The 26,366-nt window shown below is 47.4% G+C and overlaps 1 protein-coding gene across 1 annotated transcript; it reads left to right on the plus strand.

Annotated features, from left to right (window-relative positions):
* Window positions 1-421: 421 nt before the first annotated feature.
* SLC3A2 (solute carrier family 3 member 2) lies at window positions 422-24,533 on the plus strand. The gene is made up of 10 exons (XM_007526412.3): window positions 422-606; window positions 16,558-16,980; window positions 17,290-17,463; window positions 18,654-18,748; window positions 21,090-21,158; window positions 21,266-21,324; window positions 22,045-22,213; window positions 22,369-22,515; window positions 23,795-23,869; window positions 23,993-24,533. Exons 1-10 carry the CDS (start codon window positions 513-515, stop codon window positions 24,347-24,349), a joined length of 1,662 nt encoding a protein of 553 aa, XP_007526474.2. The 5' UTR covers window positions 422-512; the 3' UTR covers window positions 24,350-24,533.
* Window positions 24,534-26,366: the final 1,833 nt, after the last annotated feature.

Below are 26,366 nucleotides of genomic sequence, written 5' to 3' on the forward strand. Positions count from 1 at the left end.
ACACCGCGTTAGCCCATGTGCAAAGCGACAAGCCCAACGTCACCATGTTTGCATCATCGTGCTAGTGGGGGGATGGGGAAGCCGAAGAAAGAAGGAAATCGTACTCACCGGCAGAGGCGCGAATAAAATGAGACCGAGGGGTGGTGGTGAGAGGCTTAAATACTCTTTCGTAGAGGCTCATGGGATTCGGGGGCGGGACTATGATAGGCGCAAGCGCACCAGGAGGACATAGGCCAACCTGGGGCATCATGGGTGGAGGGTTTCAGGAAAGAAGGGCGTGGCTAGCTCGCGGGCCCTAGCGCTGGGGCGCGAAAATGTCGCGCATGCGCGGCAGGGAAACGCCCGGCCACGCCTAGCGCAATGCGGCTGGAGCCCTGCAGCCGTCACCCTGCGGCCCCGAGACATTGATGTGAAGCCGCCTCCTCGCTCCCCTCACTAGCCGTGGTCCCCACCTCCTCCCCCGACCTCTCGTGCGCTCACATCCCCACACACCGTGTGCAGGGTCAGCGACCATGGACCCCGAAGCTCCGCCAGCCGTGGCCGCCGCCGACTCGGTCCCGGCCCAGCCGCCTGATGCTCAGGGTCCCGCCGAGGGGGGCGACGCAGGTACCGGGCCCCGCCGAGCTGGGGTGGGGTGTCCTGTGCACGGAGACCCTTCGGGGACGGGCGGCTGGCCACCAGCACTTCTCATGCGTTTCAGGACAAACGTTGCTTTTTTTTTTTTTCTTGCAAACATTTAAGATTTAACATTTTTAAAAGATTTTTTTTTGCATTATCTTTATTTATTTATTAGAGGCAGCCAGAAATCGAGAGGGAAGGGGCTGATAGAGGGAGACAGGGAGACACCTGCAGCTCTGCTTCCCCCTGCAGGTGGGGACTGGGGGGCTCGAACCTGGGCCCTTGCACATTGTGACATGTGCACTCAACCAGGTGCGCTACCACCTGGCCCCAAAACATGTATTTTAATTTTTATTTATTTATTTATTTATTATTGAATAGAGACTGAAATTGAGAGAGGAGGGGGAGATAGACGGACCTGCAACCCTGCTTCACCGCTCGGGAAGCTTTCCTCCTGTAGGTGGCGCCCGGGGACTCGAACCCGGCTCCTTGTTCATTGTAACATTGTACCAGGTGCACCACCGCCTGGCCCCATGTATACATCTTTCTTTTTCTTCATTTTTAAAAATATTTTCATAATTTTATTTTAATAAGACACAGACCTAAGTCCTAGTCGGTGGTGATGCTGGGGATTGAACCTTGAGACCTCGTGGTCCAGGAGTTGGTGCAAATGGATTAAATGTTGGGACTTTCAAGCATGAGGTCCTGAGTTCAATCCCCGGCAGTACATGTACCAGAGTGATGTCTGGTTCTTTCTCCTCCTATCCCTCTTATTAATAAATAGGGAGCGGGAGGGGGCTAGATAGCATAATGATTATGCAGAGAGACTAATGTCCTGCGGCTCCCAGGTTCAATCCTCCCCTCCCCACCCCCACCATAAGCCAGAGCTGAGCAGTGCTCTGGTAAAAATAAAAATAAATAAAGTATTAAAAAAAGAACCTGAGATCCTTGAGCCTCAGGCGTGAGTCTTGCTGAACCATTCTGCTGTTTCCCCAGCCCCAGGCTGTTTTTTAAAGGATTTTACTCATGCATGAAGCAGGAAAATAAATATGGGGGAAGTGGTGGGCTATACAGGCACAAAGCCCTGGCAGCAAGAAGAAAAAAAAAAGACCATTTGTGAAAACTAGATTTTGGGTGGCAACAAATGCTGAAACTTCCATAATGTTGTAAGTCAGTATTACCTCAACAAAACCTTCCAGTGGCAATGGGAGGCAGTGTAGTGTTAGAGCTATGGACTCGCCAACACGAGGTCCTGGTGTCAACTCCGTTATCCACCCAAGAATGATCCACCCTGGCTGTGGGTCTACTTTGTTTGTTGATTTTACAGAGCTATCTATGCTGAGTTCTGGCTGATGGTGGCACTGGAGATTGAATCTTGGACCTCTGGTGCCTCAGGCAAGAAAAGTATTTTTACATAACCTTTAAGCTATCTCCTCAGGCTCCTATTCAATTGTTATGAGTTATTTTCCCTTTTTGTTGCCCTTGTTGCTTTATTGTTGCAGTTATCTATTGTTTTATTTTTTTAAATTTTGGCAATGATTTCCTGGGTCAGATATTTTATTTTGCAGCTCACACAATCTATTGAAATTGGGCTGTGTCCCCAAACATCGTATTCATTAGTGGGATGGACTTGGCCTATGGGCCACAACTGGCTGTCCTTCTATGATTTTTTTGTTATGCAAAATGTTGAAAAATGACAGGTTCCAATTCTAGAAACTTTTGTAGGCTGGCTTTAGGTTTTTCAATCTCTCATTTTAAAACTTAAGACAATATTCTACTTTCTGGATAAATATACTCACATGTGAGGAAATTTAGAATGCAAATTCCCACTTCAAGGGAAAAAATTTTAAAAATGAATTTAAAATATAATCTGGAAACGTTTAGAATTTTTATCCTGTGCAGTATAAGGTACTATGCATAGATGCCACATAATCAGAGTGTTTAATGGAAAAAAAGACAATGAGGAAATGGTTTATAATCTCTCCTCTTTTATAAAAAGCTGCAATAAGGGGGTCGGGCGGTGGCGCAGTGGGTTAAGCACATGTGGCGCAAAGCGCAGGGACGGGCGTAAGGATCCCGGTTCGAGCCCCCGGCTCCCCACCTGCAGGGGAGTCGCTTCCCAGGCGGTGAAGCAGGTCTGCAGGTGTCTATCTTTCTCTCCCCCTCTCTGTCTTCCCCTCCTCTCTCCATTTCTCTCTGTCCTATCCAACAACGAATTGCGTCAACAAGGGCAATAATAATAACCACAACGAAGCTACAACAAGGGCAACAAAAGGGGGAAAAAAAAATGGCCTCCAGGAGCGGTGGATTCATGGTGCAGGCACCGAGCCCAGCAATAACCCTGGAGGAGGAAAAAAAAAAAAAGCTGCAATAAAACAAGCAATTCCTTTCATGTACAACTGTCAACTCTGAATATAGTTATGAATTATACCTAGGAAACTTGAATTTACCTAGGGAAGTTTTGGGGACTCTAGAAAAAAATTCCTATTTAGGTCACAGAACACTGACTTCTACAATTTGGTGTATTTCTGAATGGGAAATTCCTGCCTCCAGATACATGAATATTCTTAGAATCATCACAAGTATAAAAAGAAACTTCACAGGAGTCGGGCCGTAGCGCAGCGGGTTAAGCGCAGGTGGCGCAAAGCACAAGGACCGGCATAATGATCCTGGTTCAAGCCCCGGCTCCCCACCTGCAGGGGGAGTTGCTTCACAGACGGTGAAGCAGGTCTGTAGGTGTCTGTCTTTCTCTCGCCTCTCTGTCTTCCCCTCCTCTCTCCATTTCTCTGTCCTATCCAACAACAACGACAACAATAATAACTACAACAATAAAACAAGTGCAACAAAAGGGAATAAATAAATAAAATAAATATTAAAAAAAAAAAAAGAAACTTCACAGTCTGGCTTACCTTTCCCAAAGGTAAAATGATACACTGATCAACACAGGTCATTATCTAGACTCTCAGTAGTTCCTCAACACAAAGTTCCACATCAAGCTTCTATGTGCTGGAGTTTTCCAAAGCACGACACTAATACAAAATGTACTCGGCTCTCAGAAGTCCATGGGTTAAAGAAAAAGGAATTAAATATAAATGTTTACCAACTTTATACTTCCTAATTTTACAACAGCTTCAGGTGCTGAGACCTGATTGGTTTCCTGTGTCTTATCCATTATGAATGGGCCTCAATCTCCTGTTTCATCTTTTGAGGACTTTGGTCTGCCACGTAGAAGATCATTCCGTCCGGCTTCAGTCATCTGGTCTTCCCAAACTTTTCATTTCATTATAATAACGAACTTTTTCATCTTCAGCAAGTTGAATATACACTTGCTTTTGAGAACTCGTAAGATTTTCCCAGTTTTCATTTAAAGACTTCAGCCTTCCCTGTGCTGACAAGTCCTTAGCTTCTTGGAATCTTTCAGATACAAAGATGTTATAAGCTGTGTGAGGTCTTTTCGGTTTCCCAAGCATTGTCAACTCTCTCTTTTTGATTATTGCCTTCTTTTTTAACGTTTCTGCAAGACTTCTTTTTCCAAAGATTCGATTTGACTTGATGTTAGATTTTTCTGCAGTCTGCTCAACTCTTCTTTGTATGACTTCCAGTCTGCCCTGTAAGCATCTTATACTTTTTTCTTTTCATCAGAAAGTTCCCTCCATTGTTGAGCAATTTGTTTAATTAGTGCTGGAGTTTTCACACCTCGGTTCTGGGCTTTAAATAGCGGAAGCTGTACTTTAGAAAAGCCAAGGTAGAGAGTCATCGGCTTCTTTGGGAAGTCTCGTGGGAGGATGGAAAAGCCGAAGGGAAGGCGCAGTCGGTTCCCACAGCCCGCACAGAGGTCCGCTCCAGACTCGCCCGGAGAGCCCAGTGCGTGCGCCCCGGAGCAGGGCCATGGCCCAGACGTGACGGCTGCCGGTAACATGATCCCGGGCGCGCCGGTATTGTTCTTGATGTTGTCATTGTTGGATAGGACAGACAGAAATGGAGAGGAGGGGGGGGAGAAAGTTAGACACCTGCAGACCTGCTTCACCGCTTGTGAAGTGACTTCCCTGTAGGTGGAGAGCCGGGGGCTCGAACCAAAGTCCTCAATGCTTTTGTGCCAGCACATAAACTGAGGTTACAAATCACATCTGAGTAATTATTTTATCCTCATGTAGAAACAAGAAGACATACCACTGTGATTCTCTTTTTAAATATTTTTTTATATATTTATTTTTATTTATTCCCTTTTGTTGCCCTTGTTTTATTGTTGTAGTTATTATTGTTGTCATTGTTGTTGGATAGGACAGAGAGAAATGGAGAGGGGAGGGGGAAGACAGAGGGAGAGAAAGATAGACACCTGCAGACCTGTTTCACCGCTTATGAAGCGACACCCCTGCAGGTGGGGAGCCGGGGCTTGAACCAGGATCCTTATGCAGGTCCTTGTGCTTAGCGCCACCTGCGCTTAACCCACTGCGCTACAGCCCGACTCCCCACTGTGATTCTTTGATGCAAGAAAACTGCCTTTTCCGTTTGACGCAGGGGCTAGCTCTGCCCCCTCCTGGTAGCAAGAGGCACTGCATGCTTTAGTGGATGAGTGTAACCTGCGGGTCAGCAGGGCGCCACAGGACCTGGGTTCTCCCTTTAGAGGGGACGGTGTTGGCGTTCCACTTTATCTTTTCTTCCTGGGAAAATATTGTTTTGTTTTCAAAGGCAAACCTGCCACTCCACCCCCAACTTAACACCACCCCCTTCTGTTTTAAAAATGATTTAATATTTGTTATTGAGAGACCACAGTGTAGCATGGCACTCTGGTTATTGCTCAGTCTTTGCTTTACCTGCTGTCCCTGTGCCCTTAAAAAAAAAAACAACGGGTGATCATGGCAAATATTACCTGACGCACTTGTGCTGTTTCAGCATCCGGCTGCTGTTTCATCTAGAGGGAGAGCCATCATAGTACCTCTCAGGAGGTCTAGGACTCAACCTGGGCTGTGTGAATGACAAGACATACACTCTACCAGCTGAGCGATCTCTCAGGACCTACTTGAACATATTCTGACACTTTTTTTTTTTTTTTTTTTTTTTAAACCAGAGCACTGTTCAGCTCTGGTTTGTGGTGGTCTAAGGGATTGAACCTGGGACATTGGAGCCTCAGGCATGAGAGTCTCTTTGTATAACCATTATGCTATGTACCACCTCTCTCAGTTGTAGAGATGGTTGCAAATTGCTCCCGGAGAGAGGTTAAACTGATTAATGATGTCCCTTACAAAGTCCATATCCTGTCATAACTTGGTTCAGTTGGTTAGAGTATTGCCACTGTACTATACTCCCAGATGTTAGTCAAAAAGATACTCTTCTCTTCAAGAAATTTGAAATCTTTACTTTTCATATGTAGTTCTTCTAAGCATTTGGACTATATTTTTCTGTTCGTTAAGTAGCAATTTAACTTTTTTTTATTTAAGAAAGGAGACATTAACAAAATCATAGGATGGGGGGTAGCAATTTGATTTTTTTACTTTTTATTTTTTATAAATAAAATAAATAGCCTCCAGGGTTATCGCTGGGGCTAGGTGCCTGCACTGCGAATCCATTGCTCCTGGAGGCTATTTTTTCCCCTTTTGTTGTCCTTGTTATTGTTATTGCTGTCGTTGTTGGATAGGACAGAGAGAAATTGATGGGGGGGGGGAAGATAGACATCACCAGACCTGCTTCACTGCTTGTGAAGCAACCCCCATGCGGGTGGGGGTGGCTCAAACCAGGATCCTTACTGTGTCCTTGCCCTTCGTGCCATAGGCGCTTAACCTACTGTGCTACTGTCTCCCCCCCTATTTTTTATTTTTTCTAGCACCATTTAGTAATTCTGCCTCTCTTTCCTTTTTTTTTTTTTTTAAGATTTTATTTATTTATGAGAAAGATAGGAGAGAGAGAAAGAACCAGACATCACTCTGGTACATGTGCTGCCAGGGATTGAACTTGGGACCTCACGCTTGAGAGTCCAGTGCTTTACCTCTGCGCCACCTCCCGGACCACCTGCCTCTCTTTACTAATGCTTGCGGAGGGAGTCAGGCTGAAAATTCCAGCCCAGTAATCAAGTCTGGTCACTGGTGAGCAGCCTCCATCTTGAAGCTGTCCCGGGGCCCACCTAGTGAGCCCTCAGTAGATCAAAGCACATTCCAATCATTCAGGAAATTCCAAGGGCTTTAAGAGCTCTGTTTCTGGGTGTTAGGGACAAAGACCGGTTACATGGTGTCCCCCACCCCCACCCCATCTCTCTTAGAGATGCTTTAAAGATTTAATTCTAAAAACCTAACTTTTTTTTTTTAATAGAAAACATAGATAATATGTTTTTTTTTTTTAAGTAAGGGAAGATTTTTTTTTTTCAAAGAAAAACACAAAAGTAACCTGGGAAGTGGTGGAGTGGATAAAGCAGTGAACTCAAGCATGAGATCCTGAGTTCAGTTACTGACATTGCATGTGCCAGGCTGATACTCTGATTTTCTCACCCCCTTTCTCATTAATAACTTGCTAAATAGATACAATTTGTGGGAGTTGGGCGGTAGCCCAGTGGGTTAAGCGCTGGTGCCGCAAAAACAAGGACCTGTGTAAGGGTCCCGGTTCGAGCCCCCGGCTCCCCACCTGCAGGGGAGTCACTTCACAAGCAGTGAAGCAGGTCTGCAGGTGTCTTTCTCTCCCCCTTTCTTGTCTTCCCCTCCTCTCTCCATTTCTCTCTGTGCTATCCAACAATAAAACAACAAGGGCTACAAAAGGGAATAAATAAATATTAAAATAAATAAATACAATTTGTGGTCACTGCTCTGGGCTGATTTTTATTTTATTTTTTACCAGAGCACTGCACAGTTCTGACTTATGGTGGTATGGGGGATTTGAACCTGGGACTTCGCGCCTCAGGCATGAGGGTCTCTTTGCATAACAGTTATGCTATACACCCTGCTGATTTATTATTTTTTTTCAGATAGAGAGGCAGGAAAGAAGGGAACCACACCACCAAAGCTTTCTTCCATGTGGTGGGTGCCAGGCTCAAACCTGGGCTGTGTGCGTGGCAAACAGCTCATGGCAATGTTCAAGTGAGCTGTTTCACTGGTCCAATGAATAGATCTGTTAAAAAATAGAACACGTGGGAGTTGGGCTATAGCACAGCGGGTTAAGCGTACGTGGTGCAAAGCTCAAGGACCAGCGTAAGGATCCTGGTTCGAGCCCCCGGCTCCCCACCTGCAAGGGAGTCGCTTGACAGGTGGTGAAGCAGGTCTGCAGGTGTCTGTCTTTCTCTCCTCCTCTCTGTCTTCCTCTCCTCTCTCCATTTCTCTCTGTCCTATCCAACAACGATGATATCAATAATAACTACAACAATAAAACAACAAGGGCAACAAAAGGCAATAAATAGTAAAAAAAAAAAAAGATTAAAACATAAAAAAAAAATAGAACACACAAGTGGACAGTGAAAGACTGATTTCCCCCACCCCCGTCTGGCCTTCTTAAGATGGACACATACATTCTATTTACTTTTTTTTCTTCCTTTACGTATTTATTCATTCATTTACTGGGTAGAGACAGAAAGAAACAGATAGAAGGGGGGAGGAGAGAAAGAGAGACCTGCAGCACTGCCTTACTGCTCATGAAACTCCTCCCAGGGTACCTGCTGCATGCGTCTCCTTGCCTTTTCAACACCCACCCACCCCCAGATTTTATTTATTCATAAAGAAGATAGACAGAAAGAAAGAAAGAACCAGACACCACTCTGGTACATGTGTTGCCAGAGATTTCACTCAGGACGTCATGCTTGAGAGTCCAGTGCTATATCCACTGTGCCACCTCCCTGACCACTTTTTAAAAAAATACTTTAAAATTTTTAAAAAATATTTTATTGATTTTCCCTTTTGTTGCTCTTGTTTTACTTTTGTAGTTATTATTGTTGTTACTGATGTCTGTTGTTGGATAGGACAGAGAGAAATGGAGAGAAGAGAGGAAGACAGACACCTGCAGACTTGCTTCACCACTTGGGAGCCAGGGGGTCTCGAACCAGGTGCCTTATGCCGGTCCTTGTGCTGTGCACCACATACACTTAGCTTTAACCCCACTGCGCTACCTCGTGACTCCCTTAATACTTTCTTCTTTTTATTATCTTTTAAAAAAATTTTTTTTTAATATTTATTTAATTTATTTATTCCCTTTTGTTGCCCTTGTTGTTTTATTATTATAGTTATTATTGTTGTTGTCGTTGTTGGATAGGACAGAGAGAAATGGAGAGAGGGAGGGGAAGTCAGAGAGGGGGAGAGAAAGATAGACACCTGCAGACCTGCTTCACCGCCTGTGAAGCGACTCCCCTGCAGGTGGGGAGCCGAGGTTCGAACCGGGATCCTCATGCCGGTCCTTGTGCTTTGCGCCACCTGCGCTTAACCCGCTGCGCTACAGCCCGACTCCCTCTTTTTATTATCTTTATTGGCTAGAGATAGAAAGACCTGCAACACTGCTTTACCACTTTCAAAGATTTCTACCTGAAGGTGAGGACTAGGGCCTTGAACCTGGGTCCCTTCACATTGTAACATGTGTGCTCAACCAGGTGGGCCACTGCCCAGCCACTTCAATTTCTCTCTGTTCTATCGAGGTATTACCAATGAAGTAAAATAAAAATTTAAAGGTTACAATGAAAAAAAATAATTTTCTTGGGGGTCTGGTGGTAACACAGTGGCTTAAGCGCACGTGGCACAAAGCACAAGGACTGGCATAAGGATCCTGGTTCGAGCTCCCCACCTGCAGGGGAGTCGCTTCGCAGGCGGTGAAGCAGGTCTGCAGGTGTCTATCTTTCTCTCCCCCTCTCTGACTTCCCCTCCCTCTCTCCATTTCTCTCTGTCCTATCCAACAACGACAACAACAATAATAACTACAATAATAACTACAACAACAATAAAAAACAAGGGCAACAAAAGGGAAAATAAATGAATAAATAGATAATTTATATATATAAAACAGCCTCCAGGAGCAGTGAATTCATGGTGCACCAAGCCCCAGTAATAACCCTGGAGGCAGAAAAAAAAAAGCTCTTTTTTTTTCCATAAATTAATCTGGTTGTAGTAGAATAGCTTCTAAGAGAAGCTTTAGATGCATTTCTTTGTTATAGCATTATTATTGTTTTTTATTTTTATATTTTATTTTATTTGCCTCCAGGGTTGGTGGGGTTCGGTGCCAGCACTCTAGCACTATGAATCCTCTGCTCCTGGAGGCTATTTTTCCCATTTTGTTGCCCTTGTAGTTGTTATAGTTGTTGTTGGATAGAACAGAGAGAAATGGAGAGAGGAGGGGAAGTCAGAGAGGGGGAGAGAAAGATACCTGTAGACCTGCTTCATCACTTGCGAAGTGACTCCTCTGCAGGTGGGGAGCTGGGGGCCTCGAACTGGGATCCTTATGCAGGTCCTTGCGCTTTGCACCACCTGTGCTTAACCTGCTGCGCTACCGCCCAGCCCCCTATTACTATTATTTTTAAAATGTATTTATTTATTTATGAGAAAGATAGGAGAGAGAGAGAACTAGACATCACTCTGGTACATATGCTGCTGGGGATTGAACTCAGGACCTCATGCTTGAGGGTGCAACACCTAATCCACTGATTCACCTCCTATACCACAATATTACAGTATTATTATGCTAACTGATGTTCAGCTCCCGATGCTGAGTGAGTCCTTTTGGTTGGGGCAGCCTCCTTTTCTGCTTTTGAATTCCAAATACTGACTTCCTTGATTTCAGCCATCACCCCTGCTAATGGTTAAAGTCCTGAAGGTTTGGGGATTGATGCCTGGGCTTTACCAGGGCGTCAGCCTGTTAGTCTCCTGAAGAGTTTCTTTTTTTGTGTGTGTGTGGTCTGTTCATAATTTTATTTATTTATTTATTATTATTTTTTTATCTTTTTAAAAATTTTTTGTTGTATTTATTTAGTCTCTTTTGTTGCCCTTATTGTTTCGTTGTTGTAGTTATTATTTTTGTTGTTACTGATCTCGTTGTTGTTGGATAGGACAGAGAGAAATGGAGAGAGGAGGGGAAGACAGAGAGGGGGAGAGAAAGACAGACACCTGCAGACCTGCTTCATCACTTGTGAAGCGACTCCCCTGCAGGTGGGGAGCCGGGGGCTTGAACCGGGATCCTTACGCCAGTCCTTGCGCTTCGCGCCATGTGCGCTTAACCCGCTGCGCTACCGCCCGACTCCTTTATTTATTTATTTATTTATTTATTTATTTATTTATTTATTTATTTCCTGAAGAGTTTCTAATGATGAGGATCTTTGCTGCTTTTTTTTTTTTTTTTTAATACACTGCTGGAAGGTAAACATTCTTGCCTTTTGGCTAAGATCAAATAGCCCTTATGTTTTGGGGTGCTGTGTCATAAGTTTTTGCAACAGCATTGCTCAGCTATGGCTGATGGTGGTGCGGGGGAATTGAACCTGGGACTTTGGAGCTTCAGGCATGAGAATCTTTGCATAACCATTATGTTATCTATTCCTGCCCCTAAGTCCAGCTCTTTAGTCTCTGAACAGACCATGGAGCCAAACCAGTATTTCTTTTTTTTTTTTCCCCTTAATATTATTTTCTTTATTTATTGGATGGAGACAGCCAGAAATCGAGAGGATAGGAAGGGAGAGAGAGAAAAACACTTGCAGCATTGCTTTACCATTCACAAAGCCTTACCCTTACTGGTGGGGACCAGGGGCTTGAACCTGGGTCCTTGTGCATTGTAACAGGTGTACTCAACCAGGTGTGCCACCACCCGACCCCAAAATTACTATTTCTTGTGCTTTGTGTAATGGAATGTAATTTCCCCCCTGTGATCTTAATTTCCCCCGTGATCTGATCGGAGGAAAAAAATAAAGGAATGTAATTTTCAAATATGTATAGCTATTAACTTCAAAACTGCTATTTTTTCTCTTTTATATCTATTTATTTATTTCTTTATTCCCTTTTGTTGCCCTTGTTTTATTGTTGTTTTTGATGTCGTCGTTGTAGATAGGACAGAGAGAAATGGAGAGAGGAAGGGAAGACAGAGGGGGAGAGAAATATAGACTCCTGCAGACCTGCTTCACCGCTTGTGAAGCGACTCCCTGCAGGTGGGGGGGGGCTCGAACTGGGATCCTTCCTCCGGTCCTTGCGCTTCGCGCCACGTGCGCTTAACCCGCTGTGCTACTGCTCCACTCCCTCTTTTTTTTTTTTTTTTTAACATTGTTGAACTTTATTTATTATTTTTTAAATATTTATTTTATTTATTTATTCCCTTTTGTTGTCCTTGTTGTTTTATTGTTGTAGTTATTATTGTTGTCGTTGTTGGATAGGACAGAGAGAAATGGAGAGAGGAGGGGAAGACAGAGAGGAGGAGAGAAAGATAGACACCTGCAGACCTGCTTTACCACCTGTGAAGCGACTCCCCTGCATGTGGGGAGCCGGGGTTCGAACCGGGATCCTTATGCCGGTCCTTGTGCTTTGCGCCACCTGCGCATAACCCACTGCGCTACAGCCCAACTCCCTGAACTTTATTTTTTAAATTATATTAGTATCTATTACTTTGATAGAGACAAGAATTGAGAGGGGAGAAGGAGATAGAGAGGGAGACAAGAGACACCCGCATCCCTGCTTTAATGCTTGTGAATCTTTCCCCCTGCAGGTGGGGGCCAAGGGCTTGAACCTGGGGCCTTGCACATTGTAATGTGTGCACTTAACCAGGTGCACTACTGCCTGGCCCCACTGCTTTCTTTTCCTAATGAAGTTCTTGCAAGAGTGCAATTGGAAATAAAGCTTCTAAAATTCCTTATCATATTTCACTCAAAGACTTAGTGATTTGCCAGATCATTTATGAATACAAATTGACAGTCTTTGTGATCTTGAGAGTAGTTTTTGTTGGCATGTGAATATTTTTTCCCTCTCTATGATAATAAAAATCTTTTTAAAAATCAATTTACTTACTCATGGGGGCCGGCTGGTGGCACATCTTGTTAAGCGCATGGACCCAAGCAATAATCTGGATTCAAGCCCCAGCTTCCCACCAGCAGGGGGGGACACTTCACAAGCGGTGAAGCAGGTCTGCAAGTGTCTAACTTTCTCCCTTTCTATATCCTCCCCTCTCAGTTTTTCTCTGACCTAGCCAATAAAATAGAAAAAATGGCCAGGTGGATTCTTAGTGCCAGCACCAAGCCCCAGCGATAACGCTAGAGGCAAAAACAAAATAAAAATTTATTTATTATAATGGAAGAGAAAGACGCAGAGCATGACCCATACCAGGTGATGTTGGATGGGGATCAAACTTGGGACCTCATCCTTATAATTTCACCACACCAGTCAACGGGCCGCCTCTTTTTCAAATGTATAAGCAAAAGTGAAATCGATTTCCTAGACAAGTTAAATACTATGCATTCATGTAGTAAGCCTTGACTCATGTTTGTCAGCAGACACGGGGGTTTCTGAGACCCTCTAACCTTCTTGATTTACACTTTCCTTGCTGCCTTCCTGCCCTCCCTCCCCCTCAGATTTCTTTCTCTGTTTTGTTGAATAGTTATGAGTCCAGACCTGTTTTCCAGCATAAACAGCTTCATCTTGATAAGATACAGCGTTGCTAAAATTCCTTTTCAGCAGCATCTACTTCCTGCTGCTTCTGTTTGGAGAGTACACTGTCTCTCTGTCTAATAAACTGCCTTGGGGGGGGTTAAGCACATGTGGTGGGTTAAGCGCACATGGAGCAAGGACCCAGTGACTGGCGTTAAGGATCCCAGTTCAGCCCCCTGGATCTCCACCTGCAGGAGAGTCGCTTCACAGGCGGTGAAGCAGGTCTGCAGGTGTCTTTCTGTCCCCCTCTCTGTCTTCCCCATCTCTCTCCATTTCTCTCTGTCCTATCCAACAGTGACGACATTAACAACAACAACGACAGTAACTACAACAACAACAAAACAACAAGGGCAACAAAAGGGAAAATAAATAATAAAAAAATTAAAAAAATAAACTGCCTTAATGTGCTGAAAAGTTTTTCATTTATTTTATTGTTGTTGTTGCTGGGGGTCTCACTGCTCTGGGCACACTTTTTCAGAGGGAGAGAGGAAAGGACAGCTCTGAAGCTTCCTTCACAGGTTGCAGGGTCCAGGCTTCAACCTGGGTCTTATGCCAGGCATAGCAGCTACACTATCCAAGTGAGCTATTTTGCTGGCCTTCCTTTTCACTTTTTTTTTTTTTTTTTGACACCTGCAGACCTGCTTCACTACTCGTGAAGCGACTCCCCTGCAGGTGGGGAGCTGGGGGCTTGAACCAAGATCCTTACTGCCGGTCCTTATGTTTAAAAAATCACTTTCTACTGCCCGACTCCCTCCTTTTCACTTTTTAAGAGATTTATTTGCCACCAGGGTTATTGCTGGGACTTGGTGCCATCACTGTGTACCCACAGCTTCTGGTGGCCCATTTTATTGGACAGGACAGACAAACTGAGAGAAAGATAGACCTGCTTCACCCTCTGGACCCAGGTCTTGCACATGGTGATATATGCACCACCTCCTGGCCCCTATAATATTTAACTATATGAGAGGAAGAGAATGACCCACAGCTTCGCCATCTGTGGTGCTGTCTGTTCTTGGGCTCACAAGGACTGTTCTTTCTCCACTGCGCACTCCCTGGCCTGTTAGACCTTTATCCGTCCTATGCTACTTGTGTGGGACTGATCCTCAGGTGGGAAGTAATTGGTTTTGATTGATTTATTCATTCAGGTAACCACTTACGAAGTGCTCGCTACGTCTGAGCAGGCAGACACTGACAGGAGATACTGTAAACCAGGTAACAGGAGTTGTGGCAGAGGGGAAGGAAAGTGATTTTTTAAAAGAATTAAAAAAAATTTTTTTATTTATTAGATAGATAGGAGGAGAGAGAGAAAGAGCCAGACATCACTCTGGTACATGTGCTGCCGGGGATTGAACTCAGGACCTCATGCCTGAGAGCCTAATGCTCTATCCACTGTGCCACCTCCTGGACCACGGAAAGTAATTCTTTAAGGGGGAGATCACAAAGGCTGGCAGTCATTTGAACTAGACCTTGCATGAGCAGGCCTGTATGAAGCAGAAGCAGGACAGGAAGGACTGAACATAGAAGAAATCACATGTTCAAAACTGCTGAGGCTTGGCAAAGTGAGGTGCCGCGGGAATTGGGAGTCTGCAGGCTAATGGTGCAGGGCTGTTGCTGTGGAAGGTGTGGGGGTTAATAAGCGTGAGGATCAATTTATTAACTATACACAGAAGAAATCAGCATCTACCCAGAGCCTTGGGGGATGTGAGATTTTTTTTTTAAAGATTTTATTTATTCATGAGACAGTAAAAAAAAAAAAAAGAAAGAATCAGACATTCTGGTACATGTGCTACCAGGAATTGAACTCAGGACCTCCTGCTTGAGAATCCAGTGCTTTATAATTCTACTGTGCCACCTCTCGGATCACTGAGAGAGATGCTTCTGTGTGTGTGTGTGTGTGTGTGTGTGTGTGTGTGTTATGTTGTATGGTCTCAAGGAACAGTCTGATCCCTCCCTTCTCAGCCTTGTGTTTTCATGCTGTGGAGAAAAGTCTGTACTGAGCCCCCCCGCCCCCCGTTGGCACTTATCCGACATACCAGGGCGCTGTGGGCTTATTTTTGCGCACAGCTCTGTGAGCTTCAAGCACCACCCACCTGCCTGTCTCCCTCTTGGAACGGCTTCCCCATACCCTGGAGTGGGGGTAGACTTTGGGGTGCAGAGAGTGAGGCTTTTTTTTTTTTCACACCCTTGACTCTCCTTTGGCATCTCTTTCTACCCATTATTTCATCAGTTCTTGGCTTTTCCTTTCTTCCCAAACACGCAGCCATCTTGGCTCCCAGCCCTGGTGGGAGAAGAGAACGAATGGATTTCTTTCAGTTCCTCTCTGAAAATAACCCAGCTGGCACTGCTCAGGAACAAGAAGTTCCCAAGGGTGCTGGCATTGATGTCCCTCAGGCCATCCTTGCTGTCAGCTTGTCCCAGCTTTCTCCCCACCCCATGGTCCTGGAGCCTCTGTGGACGGAACTTGGGTGGGCTTCGGGTTTCTGTAGTATCAGGTGCTTCCAAAGTATCGAAGCAGGAAAGGGAACCCCGGCACCCCAGGGAGATGGGGTGACCTGTGGAAGCCCCAGCAAAGTGAGGAAGAATGACCGAGACATCTTCTGGTGTGCTGCAGGAGAATGGGCCTAGCTCTGGAGCCCTTGATGTGACCACCCTCACCGTAGCTACTAGTAGCTACTAGACGTCCTGGCGCCAGAAACAAAGGGGGTAAGCTAGAAAGACCTCAGGTTTTCCAGATTCATGTTAAAACATCCCAGAGAAAGCTGGACTATGGATAATTCCAAGTTATAAAGTCTCTTAGTGGGCGTCTAATAAATAGTTGCCCCATGATGAGTTCACTGGAACCAAACCCTGGTGAGGGTGTGGGAACCTGTGCTGCCAGCCCGGGGGGGGGGGGGGAGTGTTGGGGGATGGGGGACACACCTGACAGGGCTTGATGGACAGTGGTGTGCTGGACCCTCCGGCTACATCCTTCCTGTTGATGTCCATGGGCCGGTCCTGGGGGATCCAGGGAGCGAATTAAATCTGAGCGCCCCCCTAGAGGTGGCTCAGTGCTCAGCCTTTCAGTCCCACCTGGAGGAACTTTAAAGGGCTAGACAAGTTGGAGGTGGGCTGGGGACCTTTCAGTGAGCGGCCCCCCTCCGCATTCTCCGGGAGACTCTGGCGCTTTAAGGGGCGGGGCCTTGGGCGGGGCCTCCTGGATGAAGCCCTGGGCGCGGCCACGGCCGCGCAGACTCCACCGCGGAAGCCGCGCCGCGGGTCACTCAGCTTCTGGTCGGTGACCGAGCCGGGACCCCGGGGCCAGACGGGTCTAGACAGGGCCAACCGCCGCCCGATCGCGGCTGACGTCACCGCTCCGCCGGTTCCACAGGCACCATGAGCCAGGACACCGAGGTGGACATGAAGGAGGTGGAGCTGAACGAGCTGGAGCCCGAGAAGCAGCCGATGAACGCGGCGCCGGGGGCCCTGGCGGGCGGCGCGGGCGGCGAGAAGAACGGGCTGGTGAAGATCAAGGTGGCGGACGACGACGAGGCGGAGCCGGCGGCCAAGTTCACCGGGCTGTCCAAGGAGGAGCTGCTGAAGGTGGCGGGCAGCCCCGGCTGGGTGCGCACCCGCTGGGCGCTGCTGCTGCTCTTCTGGCTGGGCTGGCTCGGCATGCTGGCGGGCGCCGTGGTCATCATCGTGCAGGCCCCGCGCTGCCGCGAGCTGCCCAAGCAGAGCTGGTGGCACCAGGGCGCCCTCTACCGCATCGGCGACCTGCCGGCTTTCCTGGACAGCGACGCGGGCCTGGCAGGTGAGATGGGGCTTGCAGGCAGGCACCTGCTTGCAGCCTTCCCGCCCCGGGGGGCTCCCCCTGCCTGCTGCAGCTTCCCAGCATTTAGGCTCCTCCTCCCCTCTCTTTCCTTACCCCCCAGGGCAACTCCCCCCCCCCCCCACTTTGGCGCCAGCAAGCCGGCCACAACCGGTTTGGGAAGCCATGTGCCGGGCGCCTTGCATCAGCTGCCCTGGGCCCCGTGACCCCGCCTCCCCGCCTTCACGCTTAGCCCTGCGTGGGTGGGGGCTCTCAGAGGCAACTCTCCAACCCGAGCCTTCCCCATTTCAGGCCTGGAGAAACATCTGGATTACCTGAACACCCTCAAGGTGAAAGGCTTAGTGCTGGGCCCGATTCACAAGAACCAGAAGGATGACATCCTGGCCACCGACTTGGAACAGATTGACTCCAGCCTCGGCTCCAAAGATGATTTTAAGAAGTTTCTGCAGTTGGCCAAGAAAAAGAGTGGGTGTCCTGGACTGGGCAAGGGAACAGCTAGCTAGGCAGGGGTTGCTGCTCCTCTGGCTTACTTCTCCTGGCTCTTACTCTGGCTCTGGGGTGTCCCCGGTGTCCCCAGACAAACCACAGGTGTGATTTGCTTCAGGTGTCAACTCAAGATGGTCCTCTTGAGCTATGCACTCCTGGATTGGTCATCTAATCACCGGGCTTAAGCTCTGTTTTTACTACAATGTGGGATTCAGCTGTTTTTTTTTTTTAAATCTGTAAAAAGAGTAGACTCCTGGGAGTCCGGCGGTAGCACAGCGGGTTAAGCCCACGTGGCCTTAACCCATGTGGCCTAAAGCGCGACGTGGATCCGGGTTCGAGCCATCCCCACCCCCCACCCCCCGCAGGGGAGCCACTTCACAAGTGGTGAAGCAGGTCTCCAGGTGTCTATCTTTCTCTCCCCTCTCTGTCTTCCCCTCCTCTCTCCATTTCTCTCTGCCCTATCCAACAACATCAGTAATTTAAAAAAATAAAAAAGAGTAGACTCCTTTGAGGAAGAGGAGAGCTAGGCATTGTCTCACAGCTTGATATAAAAAAATGTGTTTAGGCTGGAAAAATACCTCACTAGCATAGTGTCTGGCTTTGGCATAAACAAGACCTACGTCTGAATCTGGCCCCCATCACAGTGAGGGCAGCTTTGGTGCTGTTTTGTTTTTTTCCACTCTGCTGCCACACATTTTTTTTTTTTAATTAGTATCTTTGTTTACTTATTGATAGAGACAGCCAGAAATTGAGGGAAACGGAAGACAGACAGACACCTGCAGCCCTGCTTCACCACTTGTGAAGCTTTCCTTCTACAGGTGGGGATTGGGGGCTTGAACCCAGGTCCTTACACATAATATTTGCGCTCATCTAGGTGCACCACCACCTGGCCCCTCGCTCATTTTTAGAAGTGTGCTTTGGTGGTGGGTGAGGAGCCCAGGCTCAGGCAGCTGGGCCTTTTCTGTCCAGTACACATCCTCTGTCCTAGAAGATATGTCAAGACCTTCCTCCGCCCTCCCTGTTTCAATGCAGTGAATTTTGCCAGGGTTCAAATCTAAGCTTTTGTACCAAGTCATACATTGGAAATGTTTTCTGAACTTAGATTTGTTGATTCCTCTGCTCTTACCAAAGGTCTTTATCACCAACTGCCTTTTCCACCATTGTCCTAGGCATCCGGGTCATTCTGGATCTCACTCCTAACTACAAGGGCCAGAACTTATGGTTCCTGCCCACTCAGAATTACACCGTGGCTGCCAAGATGAAGGTGAGTGTATTTGGGCTGCCGGTGGTAGGAGTTGGGTGCGGGGACTGTGTTTTTTGTTTTTAATATTTATTCCCTTTTGTTGCCCTTGTTGTTTTATTGTTGTTGTAGTTGTTGGATAGCACAGAGAGAAATGGAGAGAGGAGGGGAAGACAGAAAGGGAGAGAGAGACACCTGCAGACCTGCTTCACCGCGTGTGAAGCGACTCCCCTGCAGGTGGAGAGCCAGGGGCTCGAACCAGGATCTTTATGCCGGTCCTTGCGCTTTGCGCCATGTGCGCTTAACTTAACCCACTGTGCTACAGTACTGTGTTTTAGTCCAGGTTCAGCTGAAGGTCTTCATCTCCTTGGGGTTTAGCAGGCATATTCCTCCCACTGTCTGAAAGACAGGCTACAAGGGCACCCCCACCCCCCCTTTTTTTTTAATGGGAGCTTTGCTCATCTCTGGCCTTCCGTGGTGCCAGACATCGAACCTGGGACCTTGGGCCTCAGGCATGAAGGCCATTTGCTGTTTCCCTGGCCCCTTGTTCCATTTCTGACTACTCATTTTGCTTTTTTCCTTGATTTTGTAGAGGACAGTGCCAGGAAAGGGAATTGTTCAATCGGCAGTTTGGGTTTGATTTTTTTTTTTTTTTCTTTCTCCTCCTGGGAAAGGAAACCCTTTTTTGTGTGTGAATGCTATCCTGTCTGGTTTTTCAGTTCTTGTTTGATGTGTTTTGGCAGAGAGCCCAGTCTGGAATTGTAAGCCTTAGGGTCTTCCTATATCTCTGGGAAAATTTTCTAATCCATTATGTAACCACACAAAATGTCTTTCACTTGTAAATAAGAGATTAGATAGGCCTGAGGTTTAAGGTCCAAGTACTCTCAATATTATTACTCTTTTTTTTTTAAAATTTTATTTATTTCCTTTTGTTGCCCTTGTTGTTTTATTGTTGTAGTTATTATTGTTGTCGTTGTTGGATAGGACAGAGAGAAATGGAGAGAGGAGGGGAAGACAGAGAGGAGAGAAAGATAGACACCTGCAGACCTGCTTCACCGCCTGTGAAGCGACTCCCCTGCAGGTGGGGAGCCGGGGGCTCGAACCGGGATCCTTATGCCGGTCCTTGTGCTTTGCGCCACCTGCGCTTAACCCGCTGCGCTACAGCCCAACTCCCATTATTACTCTTTTTAACCAGAGTCCTGCTCAGGTGTGGTCTATGCTGGTGCCAGGGACTGAACTTGGGATCATTGAGCCTCAGCCATAGAAGTTGAATGACCTGTGCTGTCTCCTTGGTCTTTAGTTTTACAATTTGCTTCCCCCCTGTTGCCCTTGTTGTTTTATTGTCGTAATTATTATTGTTGTTATTGATGTGGTTGTTGGAGAGGACAGAGGGGGAAAGAAAGACAGACACTTGCAGACCTGCTTCACCACTTGTGAAGCACTGCCGCCATCGCCTGTCGCCCCCCCCCTGCCCCCCGCAGGTGGGGAGCTGGCAGGTGGGGAGCCAGCGGCTCAAACCAGGATCCTTGCCACGGTCTTTGCACTTTGTGCCACGTGCGCTTAACCAGCTGCGCTACCGCCCGACTCCCTAGTTTTACTTCTTCAATTAGCCTTCCCTTAAGGAATAGTCTAAATCTGTATAACTTTTGTTTTCTGAGAAATTGACCAGTTCACAAGGCATCCAACAGACCTTGGTGGTTTGCTGGCATTCATGATTGCAAGGGAGAATTTTGTATTCTCAGCACTGCCAGGACCCTGGGAATCATCCAGTTGAATTCTTGCTAATTGTTGAGATGTAAATGGAGAGAACACACGACCAGTCAAGGAAAACAAGGCAGTGGGAGTGGAGCCCCAACTTAGGTGCCTCAAGAGGGCTGAGACTTCAGGCGTGGGCCTGTTCTGCAAAACTGTTCCATTTCTCAAGTTAATCTCAGGTGCCCTGCGGCTGTGCTTGGAACTCTAGCCTTTTCTTTCTGCTTGGGACTCTAGCCTTTTCTTTCTTCTGGCTCTTATTCGCTTCCACCCCCCCCAAATTCGAGACAGGTGAGAGGGCACTTCTAGAATATGACTTCTCAATTTGGGTCCTGGCTGGTTATCACCTTGGACATGCCACCTTGCTTCTCTGAGACTTCTTGAACATTCTTTTTTTCCTCAGGCACTCAGAGAATCCTTCACAAGTTAGAATGGGGAGAGGCCAAAGGCTAAATGTGGTTATCAGGTGGGGACGTGAGACTCTTCAATGCTGGAGACTCACCTCAGGTTGTGAGGAAGTATGCCGGCAGGTGAGATTTGATGAGTGCTGGAATTCCCTCAGTGTTGCTAACTTTCTTCTGTTATTTTATGCCCCCTCCGACCCCCACCAAAGGATGCGATGACTTTTTGGCTACAGGCTGGCGTGGATGGGTTCCAGATTCGGGATGTGGAGGATTTGAAGGTGATTGATTTGCTTTCTTTGTGGAAGATGAAGGCTGGGTGAAAACAGGGTTCTCGGCAGGGCCTGGCAGTGTTCCCTGCTCCTTGACTTGACTTATTTCCTTTCAGGATCCATCTTTGCATTTGGCTGAGTGGCAGAACATCACCAAGAATTTTAGTGAAGACAGGTGGGTGCTGGAGCCCCCATCTTGACTCCACTCAAAGTGGAGTGGTAGGCCAAACCTGAGGGTTTTTTTCTAGGCTATAGAACCTCCCTGGGAGTTGGGCGGTAGCACAGCAGGTTAAGTGCACGTGGCGCAAAGCATAAGGACCGGCGTAAGGATCCCGGTTCAAGCCCCCTGGCTCCCCACCTGCAGGGGAGTCGTTTCATAGGCGGTGAAGCAGGTCTGCAGGTGTCTGTCTTTCCCCCTTTTTTTTTTTAATATTTATTTATTTATTCCCTTTTGTTGCCCTTGTTGTTATTATTATTGTTGTTGTTGTTGGATAGGACAGAGAGAAATGGAGAGAGGAGGGGAAGACAGAGAGGGGGAGAGAAAGATAGACACCTGCAAACCTGCTTCACCACCTGTGAAGCGACTCCCCTACAGGTGGGGAGCCGGGGGCTCGAACCGGGATCCGCACGTTGGTCCTTGCGCTTGGCGCCACCTGCACTTAACCCGCTGCGCTACCGCCCGACTCCCTCTCTCCCCCTTTCTGTCTTCCCCTCCTCTCCATTTCTCTGCCCTATCCAATAACGATGACATCAGTAACGATAGTAACTACAATAAAACAAAGCCAACAAAAGGGAATAAACAAACATTTAAAAAAAAAAAAGAACCTCCTTAACCTTGTACCCTTCCTTAACTCTTGTCCTACACCAACCTTGACCTCTGCTTTGCCACGTGTAGGATCTTGATTGCTGGAATGAAGTCTGAAGACCCTCAGCAGATCCTGAGCTTACTCGAATCCAATAAGGACATACTGTTGACTAACTCGTATATGGCCATTGGGATGCATGTGAAATCCATGGTTACCCAGTATATGAATGCCACTAGCAACAGCTGGCGCAGCTGGAGTGTGAGTACCATGGTGGGGGGTGGGGTGGGCAGGAGACTTTGTGGATGAGATCAGGTGTATTTAGGGTCATATGACCAGGGATGGGAGGCCTTTTGGAGTAAAGAGGCTTTGGGAAACGGTATGTCTGGGGCTCACCAGTGCTCTCCTTCCTGCAGATATCTCAGGCGGGACTCTTGTCCTCCTTTGTGGAGGCTAAATTCCTCCGACTCTACCAGCTGCTGTTTTTCACCCTGCCGGGGACCCCAATTTTCAGCTTTGGGGATGAGATTGGTCTGGAGGGGGCAGCTACCCTTCCTGGACAGGTATGACTTGCCTACCTAACACAGGGAAGGGTGGTGGCAGGGAGGCAGTGGCAGCAGACCTTGGGGGAAAGTGCACTTTGTTCCTAGTCGGCCACCTCATTCTGGAACTGCATGACCTGGGCTTAGAGTACATCACTTTCCTGGGTCCTGCTCATCTTGTCCAGGATGCTGCATTTTTTACAGGGTCACTGGGATTCAGTGAGGGCATGTTTCTCAGAGGTACCTTGAGGTCAAAACAAAACAAACAAGAAAAAGATACCTTGTATTGAGTATTTTGTGGTCGACATTTATCCACTCAGTGGACTGTGGGTACTCTGCTTGGTGCTCGCTAGCAGCTCAAGCTTTGCATGGAAGCCAGCTGCGTAAGCACGTGCTGTCATAACGACAAGTGTGCACATGCTCACTTAGCTTTCCTTAGCTGCAGTCTTTGAGGTTATCAACTTGTCACCGAGGCAGATATTTCGAGAGCCAGTGATTCATTCATTTCCTTTGCCCTGCCCACTCTACTGGTGTTTTTTGATTGATTTTCTTGGAGTTGGGGAGAGCTCAGCTTGTTGGAGCACAGAGCTTGTAAACCTGAGGCTACAGATCAGTTCCTAGTACCATGTTATGTTAGAGCTAATATTCTAGTTTTTCTCTTTTGATAAGTAACTTAAAAAAACAGAGCGGGGGGTTAGGCGGTAGCGCAGTGGGTTAAGCGCAGGTGGGGCGAAGCTCAAGGACCGGCATAAGGATTCTGGTTCGAGCCCCCGGATCCCCACCTGCAAGGGAGTCGCTTCACAGGTGGTGAAGCAGGTCTGCAGGTGTCTATCTTTCTCTCCCCGTCTCCCCTCTTCTCTCCGTTTCTCTCTGTCCTATCCAACAACAATGACATTAATAACAACTACAACAATAAAACAATGGCAATAAAAGGGAATAAATAAATATTTAACAAAAAAACAACAGGTTTATTGATGAATTCAGTGACCCCCCTTCCCAATTTTTTTTGTTTTGTTTTTGAAGCAAATAGCCAGGTGCTGTAAGTGATGTGCAGAACAGCAGGGACACAGGAACTAGGGGGTTGAGTCTGATTTACATTGAGTAGTCAGGAAACAGGGAGCAAGAGCCCCTGGAAAGTGAGTAAATTAGCTTGTGACTATCTGGAGAGAAGAGCCCTCTGGGCTGGGGAGACTGAAGTGGACACCCCCACCTCATGGGAGAGAAGTTAGGCAGGGGTGTTGTACTTTAATAGCTGGGGGAGAGGAGTAAGTCTAGATTTTTTTTCCCCCTCCCATCTCAGCCAGGGAAGGCACCTGTAATGCCGTGGAAGGGATCCGACACCCCAGGGTCTGTAAGCCCCAACATAACAGTAAAGGTAAGGAGATTGGGACGGATGGGCAGGTCCTGATTATCAGAGGGTGAGGGAGTGTCTGGAAGGAGTTTGTGACCGGGGGAATCCTTCCTTCATCCCTTCCTGCCATGTCTCCTTCATTCACAGAGTCAGGAAGAAGACAGTAACTCCCTCCTTTCCCTGTTCAAACGGTTGAGCGACCAGAGGGGGAAGGAACGCTCCCTGCTGCATGGAGACTTCCACATGCTCAACACAGAGCCCACCCTCTTCTCCTACGTCCGCCAGTGGGACCAGAACACGCGTTTCATGGTAGTGCTCAACTTCGGGGACGAAGAACAGACTTTCAATGTGGTCAGCTCCCCCACTGGAGTCAGCCTCCCAGCCAAGGCGAACCTGGTGCTCAGCACTGAGCCTGGCTTTACGGAGGGTGCTTCTGTTGACCTGCAGCATCTGAACCTAAAGCCCCACCAGGGGCTGCTGCTCCACTTCCCTTACGAGGCCTGACCAGAGCCCATCACCTCTTCCCCACCCTGCCCCAGGCCTTTTGGGTCCTGGGCTCTTTTTTTTTTTTTTTAAAAAAAACATTTTGTATTGTTAGTCATCACACATGGATTCTCCCACACTACAACCTCCCCTTCCCCCCCCAGGGTGTTTCTGATTTCAAATAAAGTTCATCCCTGCTTGGTGACATCTAGTCTTCCCTCCATCTCTGTCAGCAGGAACTTGTTTTTCGCTGTCCCTGCAGACCTAGTTCCAGAGAGCTAGGGGCCTGCCAGGGTCCCGGCAGCAAGGAGGTAGTCCGGGCTAGGACTAGCACAGAAGCCTGCTGCTTGCTGCCCTCAGCAGTAGGTCTCGAGCCACACGTGAGCAGTTTTCCTATTTCTTGCACACTGGGCCTATCAGGGAGAAAAGGGTGGTGTGGCCTGTTTACTGCAAGGTGCTTGTGAAGGCTCCTAAAGGTCACTCAGCCAGAATTCACTGAGCACAGCATGTTCAGAAACAGTTCTGGGTGTTGTAGACTTATAGGAAGGGGACAAAGTACAAAAGTCCCTCTCGTGTCTTATATTCTTGTGACTAGATAGACCAGAAGTCAGGTGAGAAGAATGTAAGTCTGTTGGACATGGTGTGGTGTTAAAAGCGGAAAAAAAGCAAAACTGGGTGGGGAGGGGGGAAGGGGAAGAAGCTAGGAATATAGCATAGCAGTCGAATAATGACTGAGGCACCCGAGGCCACAGGTTCAGTCCCTAGCACCACCGTAAACCAGAACCAAACCTCGGAGGTGATATTGAAATATCCTGAATAAGAAAGAAGATGATGTTTGAATAAAGAACAGGGGTATAGTTCTCCTGGATAAGATGTGTCTTGCCTCTGGCTCGATCTCAGCACCCATAGGCAGGAGGTGCTGTGGTACTGCTAGGAACTCTGGTGCTTCTGCCTTTATCTGAGTGAAAAAGTGGTTGGAGTAGTGTGCCACTGTGCATGAGGCCACAGCTCCACTAAAGAAGGAAACAACAAGGTTGAGGGGAGCATGACTTCGATTCTGGGGAAGGTGCTATCCAGTGCCCTAGTGTGCTGAATGGGTGAGAAAATGCTGAGCCTAACTGGGAGGGTGTAGTAAGGTCCCAGGACCTGGGAGCTGAGTGGTGGATGAAGCACTGGTCTCAAGCCTCTGTTTGATCTGGAGGTTCACGTGACAGAATGGTGCTCTGATTTCCAATGCAAGTAGAAGTCTTTTATTTTTTTAATACTTATTTATTCCCTTTTCGTTGCCCTTGTTTTATTGTTGTAATTATTATTGATGATGTTATTGATGTTGACCTTGTTGGATAGGACAGAGAAATGGAGAGAGGAGGGGAAGACGGGGTGAAAAAGATAGATCTGCTTCACCGCTTGTGAAGCGACTCCCCTGCAGGTGGCGGGGGGTGGGGGGCTGAAACCGGGATCCTTACACGGGTCCTTGTGCTTCGCGTCACCTGTGCTTAACCCGCTGCGATACCACCTGACTCCCCCAAGTATAAGTCTTAAGGTGGTCACAATAGGGTACAGACTTTGCCAAACTGGACAATTAGAAGACATAGTCTCAGAATGGGGAAACAGTATGTATAATAGTTAAGCAAAAGAGACTTCATTTCAAGCCCAAGCCTCAGAGGTCCCAGGTTCATTCTCCAGCTGAGCTGTGCTCTGGTATCTTGGTATCATATTTTTTGATATATTTTTGTTATAGACAGATCAAGAAGGGGAGGAGAGACAGAGAGAAATGGAGAGGAGAAGACAGGAAGAGAGAAGGGCGGGGGGAGACAGCATAATGGTTATGCAAACAGACTCTCAAGCCTGAGGCTCCTAAGTCCCAGGTTCAATCCCCCGCACCACCATAAGCCTGAGCTGAGCAGTGCTCTGGTGTTTCTCTCTCTCTCTCTCTCACTGCATCTCTCTCAAAAATAAAATTAATAAGAAAAAAATTAAAAAAAAAAAAAGACAGGAAGAGAGAAAGACACCTGTAGACCTACTTCACCGCTTGTGA

The sequence above is a fragment of the Erinaceus europaeus genome, chromosome 17 (assembly GCF_950295315.1).
Source record: "Erinaceus europaeus chromosome 17, mEriEur2.1, whole genome shotgun sequence".
Taxonomy (NCBI): Eukaryota; Metazoa; Chordata; class Mammalia; order Eulipotyphla; family Erinaceidae; genus Erinaceus; species Erinaceus europaeus.